The following is a 26754-nucleotide window of genomic DNA, read 5'->3' on the forward strand; positions in this document are numbered from 1 at the left end:
TCCACTTGAAGAGGAGGGAAGGGCATTTCCAGGCTGAGAGAACAACCAATTCAAAGCCCCTGAGGCAGGAAAATGGTGGGTGTGGCTGAAGCCTGTAAGTGAGGTATAGGGAGATGAGGTCAGCGGTGGGGCAGACCTTGCAGGTGCTGCCCCCTGGCAGGCTGTGCTGTGGAGTTTGGATGCCCTTTTTGACAGTAACGGGGAAATCCACTGGGAAGTTGTAAGTAGGGGAACCACCTCATTTAATCAACATCTGCTTTCTTCATAATCAGCTTTTGGGCTCCCCCAGCTTTCCTTCTGGCTTGTTTGCTCATTCATTCCTTTTCTTGTTTATTTGTATGCCCACCCACCCTTCATCCATTTTGCTATCTGCCACCCATTTCCCTACCTGTTTACCTAGTCGTTTATCAGGTCATCTATTCATTATCCATCTGTCCACCCACTCACCCACTTGCCCATTTATGTGCCACACATGTGTTTGTTACTCCATCCACCCAGCTGTCTTTGCATCCATCCAGCTAGTCATCCGCCTACCTATCTGTCCACCCGCTTATCCATCCGTCCATCCATCCATCCGTCCATCTCTCTGTCCGTCCATCGTGAGGCGGTTTGTGGGTCCAGGCATGCCCACTTTGTGGTCATGGGGAGAAGCATGAGGCCTCAGCGTTCAGGGTGCCGGGTTCCCAGAGCATCCCTGCAGGAAGTTCCAGCTGCCGTTCCCGGGTGGGTGGGGCCCGGCCAGGCAGTGCTGGTCCCTGTGACCCCAGGACGAGGGAGGCAGTTCCTGCTGCATCTTGTGTTTCTGGCAGTGAGTTCGTGGCGTGGCTCCTGGAAATTGGTGAAATCAGCAAGGCGGAAGAAGGGGTCAACCTGGGCCAAGCTTTGTTGGAGAATGGGATAATCCACCACGGTGAGTGGGGCTGGGCCTGGGCGGTCCAGAGGGCAGAACAGGTCTCGCCCCGGCAGTGCAGTGCTCCCGCTCACCTGGAAGTGGGCAGAGCGTGGCTCCTGGAACCTGGACGCCTCAAGGCAGCAGGTGGAAAGTAGAACTTTCTGTCTGTTCTTTCCAAAAAGGCAAGAAACATTTGTTGAGTAGTTCAACAGGTATTTACTACTAAGTGCCTGTTAAGTGCCCAGCGCTGCCCGCCCGGCAGCAGACAAGGCAGGGGAGGGTTCTTGGCCACAAGGAGCTAATGTCCTGGTTGGAGAGATAATAAACCACATGAGCAAGATACACCATGTGGATGGTGAAGGGTGGCGTGGGGAGAGGAGGCGGGCGTGGCACGCCAGGGTGGCTCAGTTTTAAATAAGGGGTCCAGGTGGAGCTAGGCAGGGGCCAGTGCTAGGCCCCAAGGCAGGAGCCTCGGTGGCGTCTGCAGGGAGGAGCAGGGAGGGTGGAGAGGCCAGCGGTGTGGGGCGGCATCAGTCGGGACCTCGTAGAGGCTGCGCAGCCAGGGCAGACGCTGGGTGAGGGAGGCCCTGCCTGGACTTTCAGCATTAAAGGCTCCTTCTGGTCGCCGGGGGAGTGCACCGTTGGGGCCAAAGGTGGCAGCAGGGAGCTCGCAGGAGTAGCTGGGATAGTCCAGGCAGGGCAGAGAGGATGGCTCGAGCAGCACTCGGCTTGGGAGGCTGTCTTAGTGTTTTACAAGTGGAAGCAATGGGCTCTGCTGAGGGATGGGAAGTGGGAGCGGGAGGGAAGGAGCATCACGGGCCCCTCCAGTGTCCTTGTGCAGAGACGGTTCCAGCAGTCCCAGCCCTGGACATGAGGGCCGCCTCTGAGCCCCCAGCAGCCTCGTCCTGTGACCCCACACCCCTCTGGTGGTCTTGCCTCAAGGAGGTGCTGGCCAGATGGGTCCCAGCCCAGGATGGATTAGGGGGCATTTCGGGGCCCCTTGTCGCTGCAGGCACCCCTGCAGATAGTGGGGGGACCTGCTTTTCTCAGCTGCAAAATGGGGAAATAATAGCCTCCTCACTCCATCAACTAGGGCAGGAGGTCAGTGACGCTGTGTGTGGCATGAGGCCGGCGGGAGGGGGGCTCGGCCGGGAGGGGCTGAGGGGCAACACGGCCTCACCAGCCCGCCTGGCCCCCTCCAGTCTCTGACAAGCACCAGTTCAAGAACGAGCAGGTGATGTACCGCTTCCGCTACGACGACGGCACCTACAAGGCCCGCAGCGAGCTGGAGGACATCGTGTCCAAGGTGGGGACCGCCACGCTGGCCCCAGGACCCCCTGCCGGCCCCATTGACGGCTGTCCCCAGACCCGGGCCCCGTGGCCTGCGCCCTGCCCCGTCCCCACTACCAGGGCCCCCAGCACCCTCTGTCCTGAGAGCTGTCTCCCCACTGCTGGGTTGGGGGGCTCTGTGGATACCACCTGATCCCATGCTCCCCCCTTTTTCTTGCAGGGTGTGAGACTTTACTGCCGCCTTCATAGCCTCTACACCCCGGTGATCAAGTAAGTCACTCTCTCTTGCAGCCCCACCTCTGCCTGTTCCCAGCTGTGTGGTCCTGGGCTGGTGACTTCACCTCTCTGAGCCTCTGTCTCCTTATCCATCAAATCATCACACCTACCCTACAGGGTTTTCCTAAGGATTAAGTAAATTAACTTGTGTAAAGCATAACTAGGTGTTTAAGGGTAAGAGCTTTAGAGCTGGATAAGCTGAGCCTGAACCTCAGTCTGCTAGTTACCTGCTGTGTGACCTTGGGCAGAGTTACTTAACCTCTCTGTGCCTCAGATTTTCCTTCTGTACAACAGGAATAATAATAGGAGCCACCTCAGGGCCTTGTACTTGTTTCTTCTGCCTTGGATGCCCTTCCACCGTGTGTCTTCATGTTTCCTCTCTTCCTTCAAACGTCCCCAAATCAGGGGGGCCCCCCCGACCCCTTTATAAAATGCTACCACTTTGCTGCTCTGTCCTCCCTCCCTCTGCTTGGTTTTCTTGAGGCCTGTCCACACCTGACGCAGTGCACGTTTGTTTGTCTTTCTCATGAGGCAGGGAGTCGGTTCTCTGCTGTTTCCCAGCACCTGAAACATTCTGCGCCGGCCTCTCTGTGCCGTCCCCCACAGTAGCCACTACCACGTGCGACTTTTGAGCGCTTGATTCTGAGGAATGCAATTCTGAGTTTGATTTAATGTGAACTGATTGAACTTTATATTAAAATGCCCACACACTGGACAGCCAGGTCCCTCGGTCCTGCATCTGTGAAATGGGCAGAAGGTGGGTCCCGACCCTGTGAGTTGTCATGAGGCCTAAACTCCTGGATGGTCCTTTGGGTGGCGGCTGGCAGGTAGCGGGAGGATGGCGGCGATCATTGTTTTCTTTGCCGTGATTCCTGTAGTCGTGAGCGAGGGGCAGAGAGGGTTACCGGATCCCCTCCCAGCTGCACAGTCCTCTGCCCTGTCCTAACAGCTTCAGCACCTTCCGAGGGGGGGTGGAAGGAAGGGCCTTTTGCTGGCACTTACTGACCCTGGTGAGGTCAGGCCGTGGGAACTGCTGTCCTCTCCTGACCCGCCTCCCCCTCCTCGGCTCCTCCTTGATGCCCTGTGTAAGCCCGGGAGGCAGGAAGGTCCCTCCATCAGCCCCAGCGCAGGTGCCGAGGTTGGGGGCAGGTAGCAGGTCTGCAGTGACTGTGCATGTAGCCTGTGGGCTCCCGAATTCCTCTGTGCTTGGGGAGCCCCCCACCGGGCTTGCTTTATCAGCCCTGACATGGGCTGCCACTGAAACCCAGCTTTGTCGGCTCAGAGGCTGAGGATTGCTGCGATTTATACAGTCAGCACAGCCCATCAGGCCAGGCCGGGCAGGAATTTAGGTGCCACGGCAAGTCACATTTGCTTCTAGAAAGAGCCATAAGCTGCACAGACCCCTGCTCCCTGCTCATGCCTGGCCCCCGCTGGCCCCACGGGGAGCAGCTCTCATGCTACTTTTAGACAAGCAAACATCAACAGCAAAACAAAAGAAAAAGAAGAGCAGAGATGCGAGTTTATCTCATGATCAGCACTGCTGACATTGGGGCTAGATAATTCTTTGTTGTGGGGCTGTTCCATGCAAGTTAGAGTTTTTTTTTTGTATGCTTTATGGCAGGGTTACAGTTCATAATTTTTCTGTGTTCATTGTTGCAGCACCATTCGTTGAATTTCTGTTTTGCTTGTTTGTTTTTGGGCAAGTGCATGGACCAGGTAGCAGCAGCCCCAGCAGATAGTACACCCCTGCCCCAGCTATGACAGCCCAGAGGTCTCCAGAGCTTGTCACATGTCCCCTGAGGGCAGCATTGCTTCTGATTGAGACCTCCCCCGCCCCCCGTAGGGAGGAGAGAGTTTCTGGAGCTTCGAGCCCCTGTGTCTGTCCCTCCCTCAGTCTCAGGAGTGGAGGCCTGGGTCAGGAAGCCCTCGGACCCCCAGACTCCCTGCCCAGTGCTTGCCCCCGGCCGCTCCTCTGGGTCTAGAGAGCCTTGGAGTCCTTGCGCTCGTCTGGCACAGGACAGGGCTGTGCTCCCCTCCGCTGTCCCCGTTCACGGCTGCTTCTCCCTACAGAGACCGCGATTACCACCTGAAGACGTACAAGTCGGTGCTTCCCGGGAGCAAGCTCGTGGACTGGCTGCTGGCCCAGGTAAGCAAGGGCTTGGGGCCAGGTGCTGGCCAGCTGAAGGCCGAGGAGGTTCCCAGGGTGGGGGCTCCCAGTTAGAACCCGGGACACATGAATCACCCTACTGGACACCAAACTGAGGGTCCATAGGGTGCTCACGGGACTCCTTCACATCATTCCCCAGGAATTGGAGGAGGCTAGGGGTCCATTTTGCTGCAGTTTCTCAAAGGCTCATGTGTCCGTCTCTCCAGCTTGTATCGAGTTGTCATAGACGCTCCTGCCTGGCCGTCTCCTCTCCTTTGTGAGCCCATTTGTGGGGGCTTAACCCAGGCCTGCCCAGGCTGGGGCTGCCTTGTTGGGTCCTCCGCTGGTTTACAGCAGGGCTTGGGGCTGCAGAAGCTGAGAGCCTGCCAGGGACTTCGAGCTTGGCCGCACAGAGCAAGGGTTTGAAGCACATGGCTTTGCCTCTTGGTTCTGCAAACGTTTCAGGGAACCCACAGGAATGGTCACTTGTCTTTAAAAGAATGTGTTTGCTCAAAAAAGACGAGGCAAAAGCTGCAACATCGAAGTGGGTAAATGTCGAATTTCTCATCTACAGAGTGCAGCATTATGGTGGCCTTGTTAATTGTTAAATTTAGCATTCGTAAAACTCCATTCCATTTGAAAGCAGTTTGCTGCCAGGATTTTCTCACACTGCACAAATTCCCGACTATTGTGAGAAATCACAGCCAGTCTGTAAAGTAAATGTTTCTTGGTGCCAAACAGCTTCAAAGGCAAGTTTAGAAAAATCCTTGAAAAAATGTTTCTCAAGCCAAAATCATATATTAAGTGTGGGATGGGGGTGCCTTTTAATCTGTTAGCTATGATGTGGCACCCCAAGGCCTGGGAGGTCTTAGAACAATCCTGGCTTTGGATTCCAATCTGCATGTCTGGAAAGTCCAGAATTTCCCACCACTGTTCGCCTCCGCTCTGCTCTATGCCCTCCCCAGGATGGCGTGAAACCAGCACAGCGCGTGCACTCCATCTCTCGCCAGGCAGATCCGGGCTCATATCCCAGGTCTGCTACTTCCTAGCTGAGTGACCTTGGATAAGTTGCTTAACTTCTCTGTTCCTCAGTTTCCACACCTGTAAAAGAAAGCTAAAAAAAATACCTTTCTTCCCCTTTTGGTTGTTTTGAGGATGCAATGAGTTAATCATGCCCAATGCTGAAAACGGTGTCTGGCGTGGAGTAGTCGCTCGATAAACTTAACTATTGTTGTGATTCCTCGTCTCCTTGCACAGAGTTCAAGGTGGCTCAGAATGGCACGCAGTAGAGAAGCTAAAGAAGTTGTGGGGGGATTTGGGATAAACAAGACCAGGAGGCCAGCCAGGGTGGCCTGTGGGAGGCTGGACAGGGTGGGGCTGGTGTTTTCCTCTCTGGTGTAGTGCTTTGGCTGGAGCCCAGGTACCCCGGGGCACAGGGCTCTCCCCCCACTGGCCTTTCTGGGGCCTCACCTCACCCGGGGCCCCTGGCGGGCTCTGAAGCCCAAGCTGGGCGTTACTCCATGTGAGTCCCCAGTGTGGGCTGGCGGTGGGTGGGTTGTGGAGGTGGTGACCGTGCATGGAGATGGGAACTGCCTGAGGGCTGCGGCTTTGACGCAGATCCCTTGTTTCCCGCTTGCTAAAGCTGCGGAATGCAGTGTACCAGAAGTAGGCTGGCTGTAAAAAGGGGACTTATTGAGCCCCAAGGTACAGTCCTAAGGCCGTGGCAGTGTCTGAATTAAGGCCCCACAGCAGGACTCGCTCACTGAGGAAAGGGTGATGGTGTCCGGTCCCTGCATCAGCCCTTGGAGCACTGGCCTTGGAGCCCCTATGGGTCGCCGCATTTACTCCTCTTGCTGCCCCCTGAGGAGACCCTGTCACACCCCCCTTCAGTGTGGGGCGTGGAGAGGTGAGGATTGGCGGGGCCCCCGAGTGGCAGAGCTGGGTCTGCACCCACACTACAGGGCAGCACCCACTCTGCAGACCTCTGGGCCCGTGATTCCTTGTTGAGGGGCCGCCGGGCACTGGGTGACCTTTGCAGTGTCTCTGGCCTCTGTCCACTCGCTGCCAGCACAGCCCCTCCCCAGCTGGACACCCGCAGATGTCCCCAGACACTGCCAGATGGCCTGGGGGCGAGAGCACCCGTTGACACCATCGGGCAGTGCCTTCTGCAGTGCAGCTGCCCCCGGGTTACCTGCATTTTCCTGTTTAGTCTCAAAGGCTCCCCCTGAGCAGGCACTGGGGGGAGGTGCGGCCTGGGCTTGAGCCCAGGGCTGTGTGTAAAGGGTTAAGGTCACACAGTGTCACTGATGGTGCTGCTGAGTCCTGGCTGGGGCCGTGGGATGGAGACCATTCTGAGCCTGGCATCCCACTCCCCCGACCAGTGTTACGGTGTGGAAACTGAGGCTCGGGTGGAGAGCTTGGGTGCCAGGACTGTGACCGGGGTGCCTGACCCCGCTTATCCTTTGTCCCTCTGCCAGGCCTCGTTGCTGACCTGGCCCTCTGCCTGCCCCAGCCCTGGCTCCTCCGTCCCGTTTGCCCAAGGGTGGGGTCAGCCTCCTGGGCGCGCTGGGCACACTGCTGCTGGGCAAGCCCCAGGACTCACTTCCCGCCCGGGCCCCCTCACCCTGTCGTCCACCTGCCGGGGTGCTGGGGGTGTCCTGAGCACAGCGCCCAGTGGGCAGAAGTGACCGCCTGCTGGCTGTGAGCTGTGGTCCTGTGCGGTTTGCTGACCTCCCCGAGCTTCGCTTCCCCGCTGTGCCTGTGCCCTCCCAGGGTCATGCGCTTGTGTGTGTGCAGTATGGGTTCAGCCGGCACCGCTGGCATCACCCTTGCTGTTTTCGTTTCCAGTCTTGCCTACAGGTCCCCCATGCTTCTGCCGCTCCTGAGCCCCGCTCCCTGCTCACACGCGGTCTCGCCTGGCTCTGCCTTGTTCACCGGGCATCGGGGGCAAGCTGCCTGCGCTTGGTCCCTCCTCAGTCACATGACATTGATGAGTGGCAGCCCCTGGGGCGCCGTCGGCTGAGAGGGGCAGCGTGGCGCCTGGCACCTCACGAGCAGCCGAGAGGCATCCTTGGGCACCCATCTCTGAATTCCTGCCCTTCTGAAGCCCCACGTTAGTTCACACCCACGGCTCCATCCCGCAGCTCTGAATGGCCTCTGCCACCTTCATCCCTAGGTGGTCCTGCTCACAAAAAATAGTCCAAGCAAGAGTAACCAGCGTCTTTTCAACTGTGTGCTGGTGCCGGGCCCTGGCTTTGGGGTTTGGGCCTTGCAAGGAGCTTCTCTAACCTCACGATCTGCCCCCAGACTCAGTTTCCAAATCCAGTTTTCTTCTCATTCATTAAGTATTCATTGTGACCCCCTAAGTGCTGGGCATGGTGCATCAGAGAGGCAGGGTGACCAGGCGGCACATCCCTGCCCACCTGGAGCGGGCGCTGTAGCAGGAGGGATGGCCTTAGAGAAAGCAGGTGGGGGGTTATTTCGGGCTGTGGCAGGTGCAACCCCCAATATAGGTGCCAAGAGTGTGACCGGATGAACATTTGGTTGGGGGTGTGCTGAAAGGGCAGGTGGGGGCTAATGTGTGGGAGTTAGAGAGAGCCTGGAACGTATCCTGGGCACCAAGACCTGAAAAGCTGGGTTCAGGGCATTCCGAGTGGAGGAAAGAGCAAGTGTAAAGGCCCTGTGGTGGGGGCCGGCTGGAGCTGGGGGTGACGAGGCAGGGGATTGCAACTGGGGAGACCTCCTGGGCCCTGGCGGCCTCAGTGTGCAGGGTCTGCAGGGCCTCCCTTGGAGAGGGTGTGCTAGTCTGAGCTGCCAGGACGCAGTGCACCAGAGCTGCAACCGCCTTTATGAAGGGGGATTTAATAAATTACAAGTCTACAGTTCTAGGGAAGTGAAGGTGTCCAATGTAAGGCACCAACAAGAGGTGACTGTCACTCAAGGAAGACCGATGAGTCAGGAACAGCTCTGCCAGCTGGGTAGGCACGTGGCTGGCACCTGCTGGCCCTTTGCTCCTGGTCTCCGTTCCTTTCAGCCTCTGTTCCTGTGGGGGGATCCTCACTTTGCTTTTCCTGGGCTGTCCTTCCTCTCTGGGTTTCCCTTGGCTCTCTCCAGGTTCTGGCTTACTTACCAATCTCATGTGATGTCTTCTGGGCCCCAAGCATCTCCAAGCATCTGTGTCTCTGTTCTCCACGTGTCCGCATCTGTCAGCTCTGCTGTGACGTTCCTGTCGGCACTGAGGCTTCTGTCATTTCCCTAGGCTCTCTCTTTTCTGTCATTTCTGGCTGTCTCCAGTGTTTCTCCAGGATTCTAGTAAACCAATCGAGACCCTCCTGGAATGGGTGGAGTCACATCTCCATCTAATCAAAGGTCATGCCCACGGTTGAGTGTGCCGAATCTCCATGGGGATAATTTAAAAAGCTTCCAACCTACAATATTGAATCTGGATGAAAAGAAACGGCTGCTCCCACGAGATGGGCTCAGGGTTAAAACGTGGCTTTTATGGGATATATACTATTTTCAAACTGGCACAGGGGCTCATCGCCCCTGATGACCTGTGCCCCCCCCAACAGCTGGTGGGGCCCGGGGTGGGGTCCTTCTCTGCAGGAGGCACCCAGGGCCGCACTGAGCATCTGTAAACCTGGGAATCCTGTACTTCCCGGTCTAGGGGCCGCTCTGCCACTGGCTGCCCCAGGTTTTGTGGGGCTGGGAGAGACCTGGGGCACGGGTTGTGGGTGCCCAGGGAGCCCGTCCCCTGCACTGGCCCCCAGCTGGACCAGCTGCTCCGTGCTGCCCCCTCGCGGCTTGCCTCCACAGGGCTCTGGCTCCTGGGCTCACCAGCCACCAGCTGGCCCTCGGGAGAGGTTTGTTTTCTCTCGTACCAGCCTGGGCAGCCAGGGCAGCGACGTGCCGAGGCCAGCAGCTGGCCCCCAGGAGTTCCGCAGCCTTGGAACAGAGCTTGTTTCTGGCTTCGCAGGGAAAGTCTTCCGCCAGCCTCTGGTGCTGGCCTCTGCCTGGCTGAGCAATGGGCATGTCACGGAGCTCACTTTGGAAATCATTTATGTGGGAGGAAGTTCACAGCTTCATGGATAGCTCCTCTATGACCTGTCTCTATGACAACTCCTTTATTTAATCAACAAATACTGAGCACCTGCTGTGTGCCAGGCCTGGCTCTAAGCACTGGGGGTTCAGCAGCAAAGCGCAAGAGGCACAAATCCTTGCCCCTGGGGAGCTGATGATCCAGCTCGACTCCCCTTCCACGCCTGGCTTCGCCCACCTCTGCATCTTTGGTCGAGCCGTTCCTTCTGCCCAGCACCCCTCCTCCTCGCACCCCAACTTTCTCCCTCTCACACGCACGTGCTTTGCCTGACTGTATTGAGATTATCTGGATTGTGAGCAGTGGATATGGGCTATTAATGAAAAAAAAACGAGAAGAAGAAAAGACAACAACGTTGATGATGGCGCTGGCAGTGGCGGCGACCATTTCTGGAAGGATGTGGGGCACCCACGGAATTGCGAAAGGCCTCTGGAGAGGCCGGGTGCCAGGAAACGCCCGCTGCGCGAAAGCAGGGCTGAGGGCAGTGTCTTCTGAGCGCCGCTGCTGGGGGAATTGGCGCTGGTGCTTTTCTGCCCTTGAGTTCCTCCGCTTTGAAGTTCCAGGGAGTGGCTCCCACGGGCTGAATTTTGGACCCTGTGTCCTCAACCCAGCCAGGAAGGCAACAAAGCTTGCTGGATTGTCCTCTCAGGACCGCATTCCACGTGGAGAGTTGGGCCAAAGGCGGGTCCAGAAGATGACCCCCACTCTCCAGTACATTCTCCTGGCCTCGGGTTGGATGCCGCCTCTTCAGGCAGTCCCCCCACCCTCCCACCCCTGCCCCCAGTCCTCTGCATTAAATTGTATCCAGTAGGAGTAGTTTTGGACCACAAAGACAGAACAGAGCATCATGTCCTATGCCAAGAAATGTGAAGACCGGTGGCCCCAGGCCTGCGTCATGGGTGTGCCTGCGCCACTGGGGACCCAGGAAGCTTCTGCTCTTTGCCAGCTGCCCAGCACCTCTGCAGCATCTGCCCCCTTGGTCGTGAGGTGGTGCTGCAGGTGCAGGCACGATGTCCCCCGTGGACAAGAAGGGGTGCTGCTGTTTTCCCCTTTTATCAAGGAGGAGGGCATTTCTGGAAGCCCCTGGGAAGCTTCCCTGGGTGTTGCATTGGCTAGAGCTGGGTCAGTTAGTTGAAATCGGTTTCTGGTATCAGAGACCTGACGACAGAGGCTGAAGCAAATTAAGATTTTATTTTTCTTTTGGACAGGAGATGCTCAGAGGTTGGTGGCCCAGAGCTGGTGGGGCAGCTGTGTGATGTGACCAGGGACCTGACTCTCTTTCTCCTGCTCTGCCGTCTCTGGCACGTCTGTTTTGTCTTCAAGGCCACGTTGTCTGAAATGGCTGTGAGAGCTCCAGCCTTCACATCTTTCTTCCAGGCAGGAGGAGAGAAAGGAAGGGCCATGGGCAATGGGATTTTTGCTTGTATCTCATTGACCATCTCTAGTTGCAGGAGACTCTGGAGAAAGTAGTTCTATAGATAGAAGCGTTACTGTCTGTAACAGCAGAGTTTCCTTATGGAAGGATCAGGGAAACGGTTGTTCCTAGGCAACCCACAGCGTTTTCCACCTAAAATTTCCATTTTCCCTTGTAGCATTATCACAAGTACATGAACTAACTTTCTTGTCTGGGACTTAATAGTAATCACAAACATGTTTTGGGGATACCACTGTAAAGAAAGCAAAGATACCTGCCGTTGGGGAGCCTGCCTTCCAGTTGGCGGTGGGCTTTGCCCCCCTGGCCCCCCTAACGCCCTCCCCTCTGTTCGTTCCAGGGAGACTGTCAGACGCGGGAGGAGGCGGTGGCACTCGGCGTGGGGCTGTGTAACAACGGCTTCATGCACCACGGTAAGCCCCCCCCACCCCAGCCCCCACCCAGCCTCCCAGGTCTCCTCTTCCCGTGATGTCAGTCCTGGTGGGGACCCGGGTACCCCAGCCGGTTTTCAGGGAGGGGAAACTGAGGCCTGGAGACAGCATGTGCTTGGCTGGAAGCTGCACGGGATGTTGGTGGGTGAACCCGGCCTGGGGCCACGTCAGCGGCAGGAGACCTCTAGGGTTCGGGGCAGCTCCCAAGCCCCCCTGCCCTCTCCCACGTTCGGTGCTGATCGGGAGGCCACTTCAGCTGTCCGGTGGGACCGAAGTAGCTTGTAAAGGTTGGCTGGAAAACTGAATTGGATTCGAGTCACAGTGGGCTTCCTTTCTCCCTGCATCAGATGTGACCCCTCCAGGGTGGCCTGGCCTCTGGGCTTCCCTGTGAGGACAGTTGATGGGCCCTTCCTGGGCCATTCCTGGGTCATTCCTGCCCCTTCCTGTGGGAGAAGCAAGTGGGAGGGACAGAGGTGGATGGTCCTTCACGATTCCCGAGGCAGGAAGTGGGATAAGGAGAGAGAACATGGCTCCCCTGGAAACAGGTCAGGACTAGGTGGACATCCCCTCCTTACAGCGGCCCTCTGAGCTGCTGTGACCCCATCCCCACCAGCGAAGATGAAGCCAAGCAGCTGGACATGGCAAGTCCGGCCCAGGTTTGGCGCCAGGCTGCCTGCTTTCATGTCCCCACTCTCTTCCCTAGCTGGCTGGGCGTGGCCCTGTGGCACTGTTCTCTGAGAAGGAAGGGAGGCTCGTAACCCAGTGAAGGGACCTTTCTCCTGTTTCCAGAACCTCCCCAGGGCCTCTGCATGGCCCCTGCCTAACCGGCCCCCTCGCCTCATCCCAGGTTTCCACACAGTTGATGCTGCCTGGCAAGGCCCCTCCAGCCGTCCTGGGAGGAGCAGCCCCTGTCCCTCCGTCGTCTTTCTCCACTCAGGCCAGGCTTCCCCTTGAAGAGAGCCTTCTCCTGCTAGACTGACCCCTGTGTCTCTCCCGTGTCCTCCTGTTGTCCAGTGGGTGCCTTCCATGTGCCAGGCTCTGCGCCAGGCTCGGGAGACATGACAAGCCCAGCCCCTGAAGCTCATGCTGAGTATATCTGTGTGTGATCGATGAGTAAAGGAATAAGCAATTGCCCGGGATGCCCAAGCGCGTGGGTGCTGAGAGAGTTCCGTGCCACCCTGAGGATGGTGGGCGCCGCAGGAGGGCCAGGCCGCTGGGTGTTTGTGGGGTCAGGTCGCTGCGGCTGTAGGAAGGGACGGGCAGTTGGGACAAGGGTGGAGTGTGGGAAGCAGTCGGATCAGGAGACATTACACGGCGCTTTTCATCACTTCTCTCTCTTGATTTCCGCTGTACCTTGGGGGCCAGCACACTTTTTCTGGAAGGGGCCTGATGGTACAGATTTTAGGGTTTTGCAGTCTCAGTTGCAACTGCTCAACCCCGCTGCCCACGTAACAGAGCAGCCGAGGCAGATTTCTTTGTGCAGGGATGTGCTGTGGGCCAATAACTTTATCTACAATGACAGGCAGCTGGCCATAGGGTTTTTTTTTTTTGGGTGCATGGTCTGGGCATTGAACCCAGGTCTCCCGCCAGAAGGCAGGCATTCTACCTGCCTGACCACCTGTGCACCCCGACCATAGGTTTTTGGCCCCGTGGTCTAAGTGCTGGGTTTGCCATCCCTAGCAGAGCAGAGGGTGTGCTGGGCCCTGAGGCACATCAGGGCCTTCCCCTGCCTTGTAGCCAGGAGGCAAGGCACTTCTGTGGGCCTCAGTTTCCCCATCTTTACCCGGAGACCTTGCCATCCCCTCTTCTGAGCTCATAGTCCAGCGGCTCTGTGGGCCTAGGTCTTGTTCCCCAGTGCTTCCCCAGCTGAGAAGGGCAGGGCAGGCCCAGCCAAGGGCAGCCCAGGGCATTCCTGTCTGTCTGTCCTGCTCAGTTCACCAGAGCCCCTCTTCCTGGAACCTGCTCTGCACCCCGCAGCATTTTCCCTCCCAGTGGCAGAACCTCTCATTTGTGGGTTTGAGGAATCCCAGGGCCACCCCAGCTGCTGTTCCAGGAAGGCTGCGGCTGTAGACAGCTGCAGAGGCAGCTCCCAGGCGACTCGGGGAGAAACTGCAGGGCGCCACCCCTGTACCCTGTTCCCTGCCACGAACTCAAAACAGGCGAAGAGAGGAGTGGGCCAGATCCTGGGTTGGTGGCTATAACCCAGTGCAGGTTAGCGAGCAGAGCAGGGGGCGAGGGTGGGGGGCCGGTAGGGGCCCCGCCCCACCTCCTGCAGTGCCTCCCATGACACCCCACCCTGCCCGACTCAGGAGCCATGGTGACACTGTAGGCTCAGGAGGGAAACTGAGGCTCTCTATGGAATCTCCAGAGCCCCCTGGAGGCTGGTTCTGATGACACCCCCAGATGAGGAAGCTGGGGCTCGGAGAGGCTAAAGGGTGTGGAGTTGGGAGCTGAGCAGCTGGGCCCAAGTCGGCGCCCCATCTACCGGGCCCGAGGGTGGGATCAGGTGGGCGTCACCTGCAAGCCCCGGCCTTGGAATTCCACGGCTCTCGGTTTTCTGCAGACCTTCCAGCCAAGACACAACACTGTGCTGCTCCGTGAATCTTCTTAACGTTTATACTGGAGGCGAAACTGGGGCTGCCCTGGGGCCTGGCTTCTGGAAAGCAGCAGTTTGCTTGTCTTTTCTCCAACGAGGTAGTGGGGGTGCCCGAGAAAGCCACTCCCAAACAGGTAGCGTGTGCCTGGGAAAGTTCCTGGGAAAAGCAAAGTCTCCTGCTGCTTCTCATTGAGTCTCTCCATCAATCAGGGCCTCTGTTCTCAGGGACCATGAGGACTAGCTAAGGCTGCTGGTTTTTCTTTTTTGGGGGGCCCTGCCTCCGATGTCACCAAGCCTCGTTTCCTCCTTCGTTTAGTGGTTGTGTTTGTTCCTGCCCCTGTCTCACCACCCAGGTGGGATGTCCAGGAGACCCTGGGTAAGGCAGTTCTGCTGCTCACCTGTGACCTTGAGCAGGTAACAACCCCTCTGGGCCTCAGTTTTCCCATACGTCAAATGGAAACAGCAGCTCCTTCCTTGTCTGCGTGCCTGGCACCACGAGATGGTGGAGGCTCCGGGCCTCAGATCACATGTCAGTGGTCATGGATTATGTCTGCTCATTTTCCTAGCTTGTCCTGGAACGGGGCTCAGCAGACCCTTCTGTGAAAGGCCATATGGTAAATATTTAGGCCTTGTAGGTCACACAGCTTCCGCCACTACTGCTTGTCTCTGTTGTCATGGCATGGGCACAACTGCAAATGTCCCATCAGCAAGTGAGCACGGCTGTGTTCTGGATTGGGCCCGGAGGCGCTCAGTGACAGTCCCTGGGGTAGAGTGTCTCTTGATCATCTCCTTGGGTCACTAGTGAGCTTGAGTGCCTCTTAACACATTCGCTGTCCATTTGGGTCTCCCTGTCTGCTCGTACCCTGTGTGAGTTTCTCGGATGTTTCTTGTTGGCTATCGGAATCTCTTTTATATCCTAGATTTAGCCCCTTGTTGGTTTTAGATGCTGCAGCCACCTTGAACCTGCCATTTGTCTGTGGACCTGTTATTGAACACAAGTCCTTAATTTTATAGTTAACATTTTGGGGGGGAGTCTTGAACATGGAATCATTTTCCACCAAAGAAGACATTTTCCTACATTTTGTTTTGTTAGCTCTAGCTTTACAGTTAATATTTATGTAATTAATCATTAGGAGTTTATTGTTGTGTGTGGAGTGAGGTAGGGCTTCCGTTTTATTTTCCCCCTAAGTTAGCCTGTTTTCCCTTCACCACCTGCCGGATTCTCTGTGATTATTCATCACCAAATTCCCATAAACACGTGGGTCCTTTTATGAGACTTCTTTTCTCTCCCAGCTGTGTATCTGTTTCTCCTCCAGTTCCATACTGTTTTTATCACATGGCTTTGTGGTATGAATTTATAGCCGGTGGTTCAAGTTCAGATGTTCCAAGAGAAGTCAGGAAGCCAGATTTTCACGTGAAATACCCTAATACATGAGTGTTGGCACCCGACTCCCCTTGTAATAGAACACTGTACTGGCCAAACCCAACCCAGGGGCCGGCTGCCGCCCTCAGCTGCCAGTTGGCAGCCATGGCTACAGCATCCCCCGTGCCCCTGACCACGCGCTTCTCCGTCTGGGTTTGCAGTGCTGGAGAAGAGCGAGTTCAAGGACGAGTCCCAGTACTTCCGCTTCCACGCTGACGAGGAGATGGAAGGGACCGGCGGCAAGAGCAAACAGCTTCGCAGCGACTTCAGGCTCGTGGAGAACATCCTGGCCAAGCGCCTGCTGGTAGGGGCAGGGCTGCGTGGCCGTCCCTTCATTCCCGGGCCCACAGGCAAGCCCTGGAGCTGGGTGGCCTTTGCGTTATAGCCAGAGAAGAAGGCTTAAGTCTGCACCGCGGAGTACGGGGGTTTCTGTGTTGTGGGTAGTGACACCCCAGACGGCCAGGCCAATTCACTGGCCAAGACTCCCCTCTTCCAAAAGAGATTGGGCTCGCCAGGCCTCCTTCCCTTTCCTTTCCATGTTCCCTTGTTCCCCCTCACCCCCAGCGGCTGCTGTGCAGAGGAGATGGTCTCCTGAGATTACCCGCCCCACACTTTAGGTCTTACGACTGAGCGTCCTGTCCATGTCCAGTGGCTGTAAACATCCGTGCAGTTAAGGCGGAGCGTTTGCCAGTCCATTCGGGTCTTTGCTCGGCCTGGACCCCACACACTGTTTAATGAGTGGTGGCCTCTGTCCTGATGCCTGGCCCTCTGCAGGCTGTCAGGAGAGGCTTGGAGAGGGGAGGTCTTGCTACAGCCAGGTGGGAGCCGAGGACCAAGTGACAGGAAGCCAGTTCCATGTGCTGCGGCAATACGGGCTTCTCTGCCCAGTACCTGGGGTGCTGCTCTTTCTCCGTGTCCCATTTTTCCCGCTAAAGCCCTCCGTGCTCCCTTCACACCGAGGGTAACATCCACTTTTCATCCTGACCTACAAGATCCCACCTACGTTTGTGACTTCCTCTCCCTTCGACCTGCCCTCCAGCCACCCCAGCTCCATGTGGGGCCTTGTGTGCTTGCCTCGTTCTACCCCTTCAGCGCTTTATTTTAATTCACACAATTTACTGCTCCCTCTGTCACATCCTGCATTTCTTTGCGTTTGCCTTTTTGGGTCTGTCTCCCCCAGTAGACTCTAGCTCCCAAGGGCAGGGTCCGCCTCTGTCCAGCCCCAGTGGGGACGTGGCCTCTGTGACAGGGGCTGCTCAGTAGACATTTGCTCCTGTATCCACCACGCCCCCCCCATGCACGGAGTCCTGACACCCCCTGCCAGCCCCTCTGCCAGCCCCCCTGCCAGCCCCCCTGTATTCTCTTCCTTTCCTCACACCCCTTAGGCCTGTTTTATCATCATGATGGTAAATGTTTATTGGGCGCCTACTGTATTCGAGTAGATGGGGAGTCTGTGGCACAGGAGGGGAGGCCCTCGGGGGAGGGGGTCAGGCTGTGCCATCACAGACAAGTCGGCAGGACCGTGAGAGCCAAGTGCCGTGTCCTGGGCAGGTGTGGCTGGACAGCTGTGCGTCCAGCTGCCCTTCTCATCCCACTGCCCCTCTGCACTGGGCCCCTGCCCTGCAGCCCGGGCGGGGCTGGCTCGGCCCTCCTCGCCCTCACCGCACCCCGCACTCTGGGCCCTCAGATCCTGCCGCAGGAGGGGGACTACGGCTTTGACGTCGAGGAGAAGAATAAGGCGGTGGTGGTGAAGTCGGTGGAGCGCGGCTCCCTGGCTGAGGTGAGGCCGCTCGACTGTCCGGTGGTGCCTCCCTTCGTCCACATGGGGAAACTGAGTCCAGGCCCGGCTTGTCCGCCCTCCTCGCTGTGCCCCCCGCCTCCTGGCCCTGAGGAGACCATCAGGGTCTGAGCCGCCCTGGACTTTGGGACATGGGGCCGCAAGGGGCCGCGGCTTGGGTGTGAGGCTGCTGGCCTCTGTAGGTCAGGGCAGAGAAGGGCAGTTCAGGAGAGTCACGGGGGGCGGGTGGGAGGCCGCAGGGGGCAGGCGGGGGCAGGTGGGGGTCTGCAGGGCCTCCCGCTTCTTGGGGCTGTGAGGTGGGGGCGCAGGGGCACTGCTGCGCTCACCCCCTAGGCCAGCAGGCGCACCTACCCCACAGCCCCGGCTTCTCCTCCTGGGGGCTCTGTTGTCCCAGGACATAAGAAGTGGGAGGAAGGTGGCAGCCAGTCCGGGGCTGGGGTGGGCATCTCTGGATCTCTGGCCAGCTTCTCCCGGTGGTGAGCTGACCGCTGCCTCTTGATTTCCTGTCCCCACACCACCGAGCAGGCAGCAGGGCGGGCTGCAGCATCCCTCCTGGGAGGACATCTCTTTCAGGGCCCTCAGCGGCTTCCCTTCAGGTCTTTAGCCAGACCTGGGTCCTGGGGCCTCTTTGCACACTCCAGAGGGCCGGGTGCTGTGGTGGCTGACTCTGGCCATCCCTGACCGCCGGGGCTAGCACTGCGTGGCCTGGCCGGTGACCCCAGCGGGTTGATGGGGAGTTGGTCACGGCTGCGTGTGTGTCCACTGCCGCCCCAGGTGGCCGGCCTCCAGGCGGGAAGGAAGATCTACTCCATCAACGAGGACCTCGTGTGTCTGCGGCCACTCGCCGAGGTGGAAGCCCTCCTTGGCCAGTGCTTCAGCTCCCGCCGCCCGCTCCGCCTGCTGGTGGCCACCAAGGCCAAAGAGTGAGTGTCCCCGCCCAGCGGCACAGGCAGGTGTGGGAGGTGGCGGCATGGCAGGCGACGCCGTGCTGGCTCCATCACTCGTGCGCAGGCTGTCTCGATGCCCGCTGTGTGCCGCATGGGCTGCTGGGATGGACACACCTCCTCCTTTCCACCCTCACAGAGTCCAGCCGGGGGTGGAGGGAGAGACTGGGAGGAGCGGATGAAGAAGTAGGGTGTGAACTGAGCCCGGTGGAGGGATGGTGCTGCGGGCAGCAGGGAAGGGCTGGGGTGTCAGGCTTGGGGGTGGCCTGAAGGAGTCGAGGGGGGTTCTGGAGGAAGGGGTTTCCAGGCAGAGGGGGCGAGGGGGCTGCAGGTGCCAAGGCTCTGAGGTGGGACTGTGCCGCATGAGTTTCAGGAGTAGTGAGGGAGCTGACGTGGCTGGGGCAGAGCACACGAGAGGCAGGCAGACTGGTTGGCCTTGTGGGCCCTGTGCCCACTCAGGAGCCGTGGAGTGCTGGGGGACACGGGGCAGAGACGGGCGTGAGCTGACCGAGGCCTGGTGGGGAGGAGAGACTGTCAGGGGCAGAGTGGGGAGGAGCTGGTGGCTTGGCCCCAGCTGGTAGCGTTTAGGGCTGCTGAGTTGGGCTTGGGTATTGGTTACAGGTATAGGAGAAGCAGAAGCATTTTCTACTTTAAAACCCATGCATTTTGCTTTCGTGTCTCCCTTGGATTCGAAGCAAACTCTATGAGTTGTCTATTATGGGTGTGATGTTTTAAGTAAAATTATTTCAGTAAAAGGCAAGCCTGTGTATGGATAGTTTGGTTGGTATATGGATGTGGCAGAAATTAGGAAGTTGCAGTGTGCCTGGTTAAATTTCTGGAAATGCTTGGGGCTGGGGCACAGGCTTCCGGTGCGGTCTTACATGGCAGGGGCCTGGGAAGGACGAGCCTGCAGCACGGAGAGGCCACAGGCCCTGGGCATGGGGTGGACTGCTGCCTTCAAGGCCTAGTGTCAAGGACAGCTGTGGCACTGGGTAGGGCTGCCTGCTCCGACTGGCCATCTACCTGTGAGAATGGCCAAGCCCTGTCCTTGCCAAGTGTGTTCCCTCAGGCACCCGTGTGGGCGTTTTTCTGGGGTCACTTCTCAGACGCCCGTGTGTACTTATTGAATAAGCTGCTGCTGTGGTCTCCAAGAGGCCTTCGGACGGGGCAGTGATAGGGAGGGAAGAGAAGGATCAGACATCCGAAACGTCTGTGTTTGGACTGAACCTCCAAGGCCAGACCTGTGGTTCTGCCCAAGTGAAGTCCTGGTGCCTGAGCTCTGGCCTACCGTGTCCCCTTCTGTGTTGGACAGCCACAGGGCCTGGGGATGTTGCTCTCTGGGGCTGGATTTCCACAAAGTCTCAGAGGCCGGGGGCTCCCTGGGTGGCCCGAGTGCTCCTGGACGAGATGCTGCTTTTCCTTACGGCCTGTCCCTCGCTGCTTCTTCCTGGTACAGGGTCATCAAAGTCCCCGACCAGCCCCAGGCGCTGTGCTTCCAGATCCGTGGCACGGCCCCGCCCTGCGTCTTCGCTGTGGGGAGAGGTGAGTGGGCGCCGAGCCGAGCGGGGAGCCTGGGGAGTTGGGTGGGAGTTCCCTAACACCCAAACCATGGCCACCAGGTCCCTCCCGATCGGGCCCTGTTATCTCCGTCTTTTCTGCTGGAGGTTGGGGCTTGCAAACTCTGATGCCTGGAGGGTCAGGCAGGTTACAGATGGGTGAAGTGCCCCGAGGGGCAGCGATAGGGGGTGGTGAGGACTGGCGGAAAACCACGGGTTCCCTGTAAGACAGGCTGTTGCTCTTTGGCTGAAGTGCATGGAGGTCAGGCAGGAATGTGGGCTCACTCTGGCCCAACGATACCTCCACCTGCTTGGAGGTGGAATTGAGTAGGTCTGCAACACGGGGCCCCCAAATGTTACGTGTCTAAGGGCCATCCTCTCCCCCCCCCTTTTTTTTTTGCATGGACAGGCACCGGGAGTCGAACCCAGGGCCACCCCCCTTTTTTGACACTCATTTTTTTTGTTAGAGAAGTTTCAAGGTTTATAGAAAAATCATGCAAACAATATAGCATTCTCACATATCCCCTTCACACACACACACCATTTTCTCTGTTATTGATACTTTCCATTAGTATTTGTTACAATTGATGAAAAGATATTATTATAATTGTAAATATTAGTTATATTTCATAGGGTTCACTGTATTATACAGTCCTATGGTTTTTTAAAAAATTTATTCTTGTAATATATACAAAACCTAAAATTTCCCCTTGTAGCTGGGTTTGAATATACAACTCAGTACTACTAATTACGTCCACAATGTGCTGCCATCACCACGGCCCATTTCTAACACTTTTCTGTCATCTGGGGAGAAACTATCCATTTAGCATTGGCTCCCCATTCCCTGCTCCCGCCCTAGCCTCTGGTTTGTCATCTACGTTCTGACGCGGAGTCTTCTCGTTCTAATTATTTCACATCAGTGAGGTCATGCAAATTTGTCCTTTGTGTCTGACTTACTTCACTCAACATGATGTCTTCAGGGTTCATCCACGTTGTCGCTGCTTCGGGCCTTCACTCCTGAAATACCGTCACTGTGCAGAGACCCCGCTTTCTTTGTCCACTCATCTGTTGTGGACGCTTGGGTTGCTTCCATCTTTTGGCAATCATGAATGATGCCACTAGGAATATCCGTGTGCAAATACCTGTCTGAGTCCCTGCTTTCATTTCTTTTGTGTGTATGCCTAGAAGTAGAATTGCCAGTCATGTGACAATTTTATGCTTAACTTTCTGAGGAACCACTGAACAGTTTTCCAAGGACCTTGCACCATTTTAATTCCTGCCAACAACGAGTGCGTGTTCCTATACCTCCATATTCTCTCCAACACTTGTTATTTTCATTTTATTGAATGGTAGCCCTTCTGGTGGGTATGAGATGTACCCCATTGTGGTTTGGATCTACATTTCCCTAATGCTGAACTACGTTAAGCATCTTTTCATGTGCTCACTGGCCAGCGGTGGAGATGTTGGGGTTGTCATCTCTGGCGGGGATAGGGCGGCTGCTCCTGGCATCACATGAGTCGAGGCAGGGAAGCTGCTCAACGTCCTACATGCATAGAATAGGGAGGAATTACCTGGCCTGAAATGTCATAAGTGCCGAGGCTGAGAAACCTGCTTAGAGTACCTCCAGATAAGATTAGGCATTTATAGGTGAACCAGACAGAGAAATAACCAGCTAATGTTCCTTGACATTCCTTGACCACTTACAATGTGCCAGGCATGGTGCTAAATGCTTTATATATTTTAGCTTACTGAATCTTTCGAGAACCCCATTAGCATCCCATTTTACAGATGAGGAAATCGGGGCACAGAGAGGCTAAGGAACTTGCTGCCGGTCACATGGTCCGGGGCTGAGCCCAGGTTTGGGCCCCGGGGCTGCATGGCCAGTGCTTGTCACCAAAACACCAACCAGACTTAGGCAAAGGTTGACAGTTGTTTGCATTTCCTTTGTATTAACCACACAAAACTCTTGGGCGCTTGATTGTGGGAATCGTGGTAGAGTTGAAAAGGACCTGCGTTTGAGTCTGCAGAGCTGGGCTCAAAGCCTGGCTCCTTCCGGCCCTGTGACTGTGGAAGAGTCACTCTGCCTCTTGGAGCCTCTGTTTCCTCCCTGTAACGCGGGCTGACCCTGGTCCCAGCACCATAGTGTCGCAGTGAGCTCCAGGGTTCCATGTGCCTGGTTTCAAACCCTGCCTCCTCTCGTCCTTACTGCTTGCCCTTGGACTGCTTCTTGCCTGGGCCGGTCCCTGTTGTGCCCAGCGGGTGGGTTGGAGGGAGGCTGCAGGGTGGCATGGATGGGTGTTGGAGGGGTCCGTGGGCAGCGTTCACCTTGCACCTTGTCCTCTCCTGTGCTGCCCAGGCCCTGGCCGCCTGCCCCCCAGCTCACGCATTCCTATCCCCAGGCTCAGAGGCTGCGGCCGCGGGGCTGTGCGCTGGCCAGTGCATTCTGAAGGTCAACGGCAACAGTGTGATGAGTGATGGTGCCACAGAGGTGCTGGAGCACTTCCAGGCCTTCCGGAGCCGGCGGGAAGAGTCCCTGGTGAGCTCCCTGGCAGCCAAGGGGAGCTGGGAAGCCCTGCTAGGTGGGGAGTGGGCCAAGGACTACTATCCCTTCCCTGGGCCAGCCTGAGGGTCCACAGGGCTGTGGTGTCACTGCCTGCTCACACGGGGGAGCCAGGTCAGAAACCTCACGCCCAGCTGTGCCTAGGGTGACAGGACCCACCCTTCCCACCAGGCGTGTTGGGCACGTGGTCGTGTTGGTGGTAAAAAGGGGTGTTACACTGGGCAGGGGTGGGCAGGGTTCTGGCAGAGGGTGTATTCACTCATCCACGCATTCATTCATTCATTGGGCCCTCCAGTGAATGGTCACTGAAGGCCTGCTGCATGCTGGCCACGTCCTGGGCCCAGGGGACGTGGAAGTGTCACCGTCTCCACTCCCATGGAGCCGTCTGCTCAGACGGAGACGGACGTTTCCAAAGACTCTTCCTCCTCAGCATCCATGCGGGGCCTAGCCTGGGGTGGGGTGGGGTGGGGAGGGCAGAGCGGGGCCGGGGCCCCTCTTGAAAGTTCCGGGTGGAATCTTGGTGTCTCTCCAAAGGTGGGTCACGGGTGGGCAGAAGCCCGGGCTCTGGAATCAGGTGCTGCTTTAAATCCTGGCGCCTCCCTTTCCCTTCTGGGCCTCACTCGCTCATCTCCATGGTGGTGACCGCGCGTCCCGCCCGGGCTGCTGTCGGGGTCGGCGTGCCGCTGCCTGGCTGGCCCTTGCAGGTGCCCCCCTCTGCCCCGTAGGGCCTGTACCAGTGGATCTACCGCTCCCACGAGGATGCCCAGGAGGCCTGGGCCGGCCAGGGGGCCCCCGGCGAGGAGCCCAGTCCTGACGGAGTCCGGGAGGAGAGCCCGCCTGATCCAGGTAGCGGAAGGGGCCGTGCAAGGGAGCTGCAGGGAGGGCCCTGCTCACTGCGCCGCCTCCTCCGGCCCCCGTCGGTGCCGTCCACAATGCTTTAGTGCACTGTTGCCGCTGTACCAAATCCCCAGAGACAGGGTGGCTTAAAATAACACATGTATCACCTTGCGGTGCAGGTCAGAAGCCCAAAATGGGTCTCACGGGGTTGGATCTGGGCAGCGGCCGCCTCTTGCCTTGGCTCCTGGCCCTTCTGACCCCCATGTCCGCAGGGGCCACCACCCCACGCTGCTGGCTGTGCTTCTGCCCTGATCCCGCCGTCCCAGTTAGGGCCCCGTGATGGCATCGGGCCACCTGGGTGATCTGGGGCTCTCTTCTTTTAGGGTCAGCTTATTACCAACTGTAATTCCTCCCAGCCCCCCAGGTTTCAGGGCTCAGGCTGTGGGCAGCGGAGGGGGCCACAAGCGCCCACTTTGCCTCTCCAGCCTGGCCTCTGCCCTGAGCCAGGGCCTCCCCTGCATGCCTCAGGAGCAGTGCGGACATTGCATGGCCAGAATTGAACTCATGAGCTTTTCTGAAACCTCTTCCTCACCTGGGCTTCCTGACTGCATGCTGACAGATGCTCAGGCTTTGAGCCTCCGACTCCTCCGAGAGTGTTCTCTTTCTCGTCTCCCTGCACGTCGCTTGTGAGCCCAGCTGGCTGTTCTGTCTTCCACCTGTACCCCGCCCCCGCCATGCCCCATCCATTCTCACCTGGGCTCTTGTGGCATCCTACTCCCTGTTCCCCCTTACCCCATGCTTGTGGCTGTTCTCCAAAAACAACCAGAGATGGCCTTTTAAAACCCGGGTCACGTCACATCCCTCCTCTTCTTAAATCTTCCGGTGCTTCTCGCCTTCTCACCAAGACCTGCAGGCTCCAGCCTGGCTCTCCAGCTTCACCTCCCATCACCTTCCCTCTTACTATGTCTGCTCCATCCGCTCCAGCCCCCTGTTCATGAAACACTAAACATATTCCCGTCCCAGGACCCTTGTACTTGCTCTTTCCTCTCTCTTCAGTGCTTTCTTCCTGATATCTACGTGGCTCGTTTTCATCACTTCCCTTAGCTCCCTGCTCAGATGTCCCCTCCTTGGAGAGGCTGCCCTGAGTAGCCTCATTTAATAAGCCTTCTCCGGCTCTCTGTGTCTCCTTATCTTATTTTTCTTCACAGCGGGTATTAGTTGACATATGTTATACTATTATTTGTTTTCTCCCTCTGTCTTTCCCACTAGAACATAAGCTCATGAGGTCAGGGATTTTGTTTGTTTTATTCCCTTCTGTAGCCCCAGAGCCTAGAACCACCTGTCGTGGCATGGCTGAGGGTGAGAGAGAGTGATGGTGGGCGTGGTGTGAGGGGGAAGGAAAGCATTTCACTGTGGTGCGGTGGCTGCTCTGTCTCCCAGGAATGCCAGTCCTCACTGTGTGGTCTCTGAGAAGTCGCTTAACTTCTCTGGGCCCTCATTAATTGGGACCAACTGGTCACATAAAAAGGGAACTTACTGGCTCACTAAACTGGAAGGTCTGAATGGAGGGCAGGCTTCAGGTCTAGCTTGGTCCAGCTCCTGGGAAGTATCACCAGGAGCCTTTCTTCCTGTCGGCTCTCACTCAGCTCCCTCTGTGCTACTCCCCTCTTGCCAATTCGGCTCTGGCAGCCTGGAATCTAGGTGAAGAGGACAACGCCTGCTCTTCTCTATAGCTCCAGCCCAAGCCCCGGCCTTGAGTCTCTTTAGCCCAGCTTGGGCCCCATGCTTGTTCCTGACTGGTCACTGTGAATGGGGGTGGAACCTGCTGACTGGGGGCCTGTGCCCCTGCCTGAGTCTGGAACAGGGTGTCAGGAAGGGTGGGGTGAAGGTGGGGTCAGCATCCCCTGAACCCTAAAGACTGAGATGGAGCACAAGGGTGGATCCCCAAAGGATAGTCGGGCTGTTGTTATCAGAGCAGGAGGTGAGGACGGGGCAAAGCCCAGCCTCCGTGTCCCCGTCCGTCAGGAGGGGCGGCCAGTGGTGCGGGCGTCGGGGCCTGGCGACTGTGGGGTGGTAGCCCCTCCTGAGTGACGCCTGCCCTTTGGTTTCTAGTCTTCACCCTGCAGGCCTTGGGTCCCCAGCTGACCCTCCACGAGGACTGCCCTGCGGTCAGCCTGACCGTGGACAACGCGCACCTGGAGCACGGCGTCATCTACGAGTACACGAGCACGGCGGGCACCAAGTGCCACGTGCTGGAGAAGATCGTGGAACCCCGCGGCTGCTTTAGCCTTACTGCCAAGGTCTCCTGGGCCCTGCCCCGCCCCACCCCGCCCTGCCCCACTGGGCCCCACCCCACTGGGCCCTGCCCTGCCCACTTGCCCTGTCCTACCTGCCCTGCCCCGCCCTGCCCCACTTTCCTCTGGCCCTGCTCTGCCCACCCTCCCTCCACCCACCCCACCCCTGTCTTACCCTACCCTGTCCCATCCTGCCCCACCACCTATCCCATCCCCTGTCCCACCGCTATCCCGCCCCCTGCCCCACCCTCTGCCCCACCACCTATCCCGCCCCCTGCCCCACCCCCATCCCGCCCCCTGCCCCATCACCTGCCCCACCACCTATCCCGCCCCCTGCCCCACCCTCTGCCCCACCACCTATCCCGCCCCCTGCCCCACCCTCTGCCCCCTGCCCCACCCTCTGCCCCACCACCTATCCCACCCCCTGCCCCACCACCTGCCCCACCCCTCTGCCCTACCCCTCTGCCGCACCCCTCTGCCCTGCCCTGGGAGCTGTTTCTCTTCCCTGGGGCAGGCATCCTGATTCCCATGTGATCAGAATTCACATGGTCTCTGAATTCTAGTCCGTGTCCCGCCCTTGGTTGGCATGCGTCTTAGAAACCTGACTCCCTATCCCTTTAGCCAGGGGTGGACCTGACCTCAGGGGGGTCTGACAAGGCAGGAACGGGTGGGTGCAGGGAAACCGCCAAGGGCCATCCTGATGCAGAGCAAATGCTCAGTAGGTGTGAACGTTTCTGCAGATCCTTGAGGCCTTTGCTGCCGATGACAGCGTCTTTGTGGAGAACTGTGGGCGACTCATGGCCCTGAACAAAAACATGGTAACCATGTCTCACTTCGAACGCAGCACCTGTGACACCAAGCTGGAGAGCATCAGCCAGAGGATCGCCTGCTACCAGGAGGTACCCACACTCACACGCTGTGTGCCAGGGGGCCAGGCACAGAGGGGCTCAGCCACCCCCATTTAGCGTCAGCAAATAGGAGGACCTGTTGGCTTTTATCACCCGAAATTCCAGGGTGGACTTCAGGCATGGCTGTAACCAGGTGCTTAAACAGATACCACCAGAACTTGGCTTTTCTCCACCTACTGACTTTATTTTCCTGTCTGGAGGCTTTACTCCCAGGCAGGCCCTTCTCGTATGGTGAGGTCATCTCTCAGGAGTTCTAGCTTTGGCCACCCCAGTGAA

The 26754-nt window shown here is 57.7% G+C and overlaps 1 protein-coding gene across 5 annotated transcripts in view; it reads left to right on the forward strand.

Annotated features, from left to right (window-relative positions):
- PREX1 (phosphatidylinositol-3,4,5-trisphosphate dependent Rac exchange factor 1) overlaps window positions 1–26754 on the forward strand; it is a 193616-nt gene that overhangs the window by 140547 nt on the left and 26315 nt on the right. For all 5 annotated transcript variants that reach the window (XM_077167406.1, XM_077167425.1, XM_077167416.1 and 2 more), the window contains 13 exons: window positions 810–910; window positions 2095–2198; window positions 2403–2452; window positions 4529–4604; window positions 11472–11544; window positions 15743–15885; window positions 17269–17361; window positions 18154–18302; window positions 19780–19865; window positions 22279–22415; window positions 23165–23285; window positions 25389–25576; window positions 26311–26469. In XM_077167406.1, coding sequence (XP_077023521.1) covers window positions 810–910; window positions 2095–2198; window positions 2403–2452; window positions 4529–4604; window positions 11472–11544; window positions 15743–15885; window positions 17269–17361; window positions 18154–18302; window positions 19780–19865; window positions 22279–22415; window positions 23165–23285; window positions 25389–25576; window positions 26311–26469 — 1480 coding nt within the window. The remainder of the gene's footprint in view (window positions 1–809; window positions 911–2094; window positions 2199–2402; window positions 2453–4528; window positions 4605–11471; window positions 11545–15742; window positions 15886–17268; window positions 17362–18153; window positions 18303–19779; window positions 19866–22278; window positions 22416–23164; window positions 23286–25388; window positions 25577–26310; window positions 26470–26754) is intronic.

The sequence above is a fragment of the Tamandua tetradactyla genome, chromosome 1, assembly GCF_023851605.1.
Source record: "Tamandua tetradactyla isolate mTamTet1 chromosome 1, mTamTet1.pri, whole genome shotgun sequence".
NCBI lineage: Eukaryota > Metazoa > Chordata > Mammalia > Pilosa > Myrmecophagidae > Tamandua > Tamandua tetradactyla.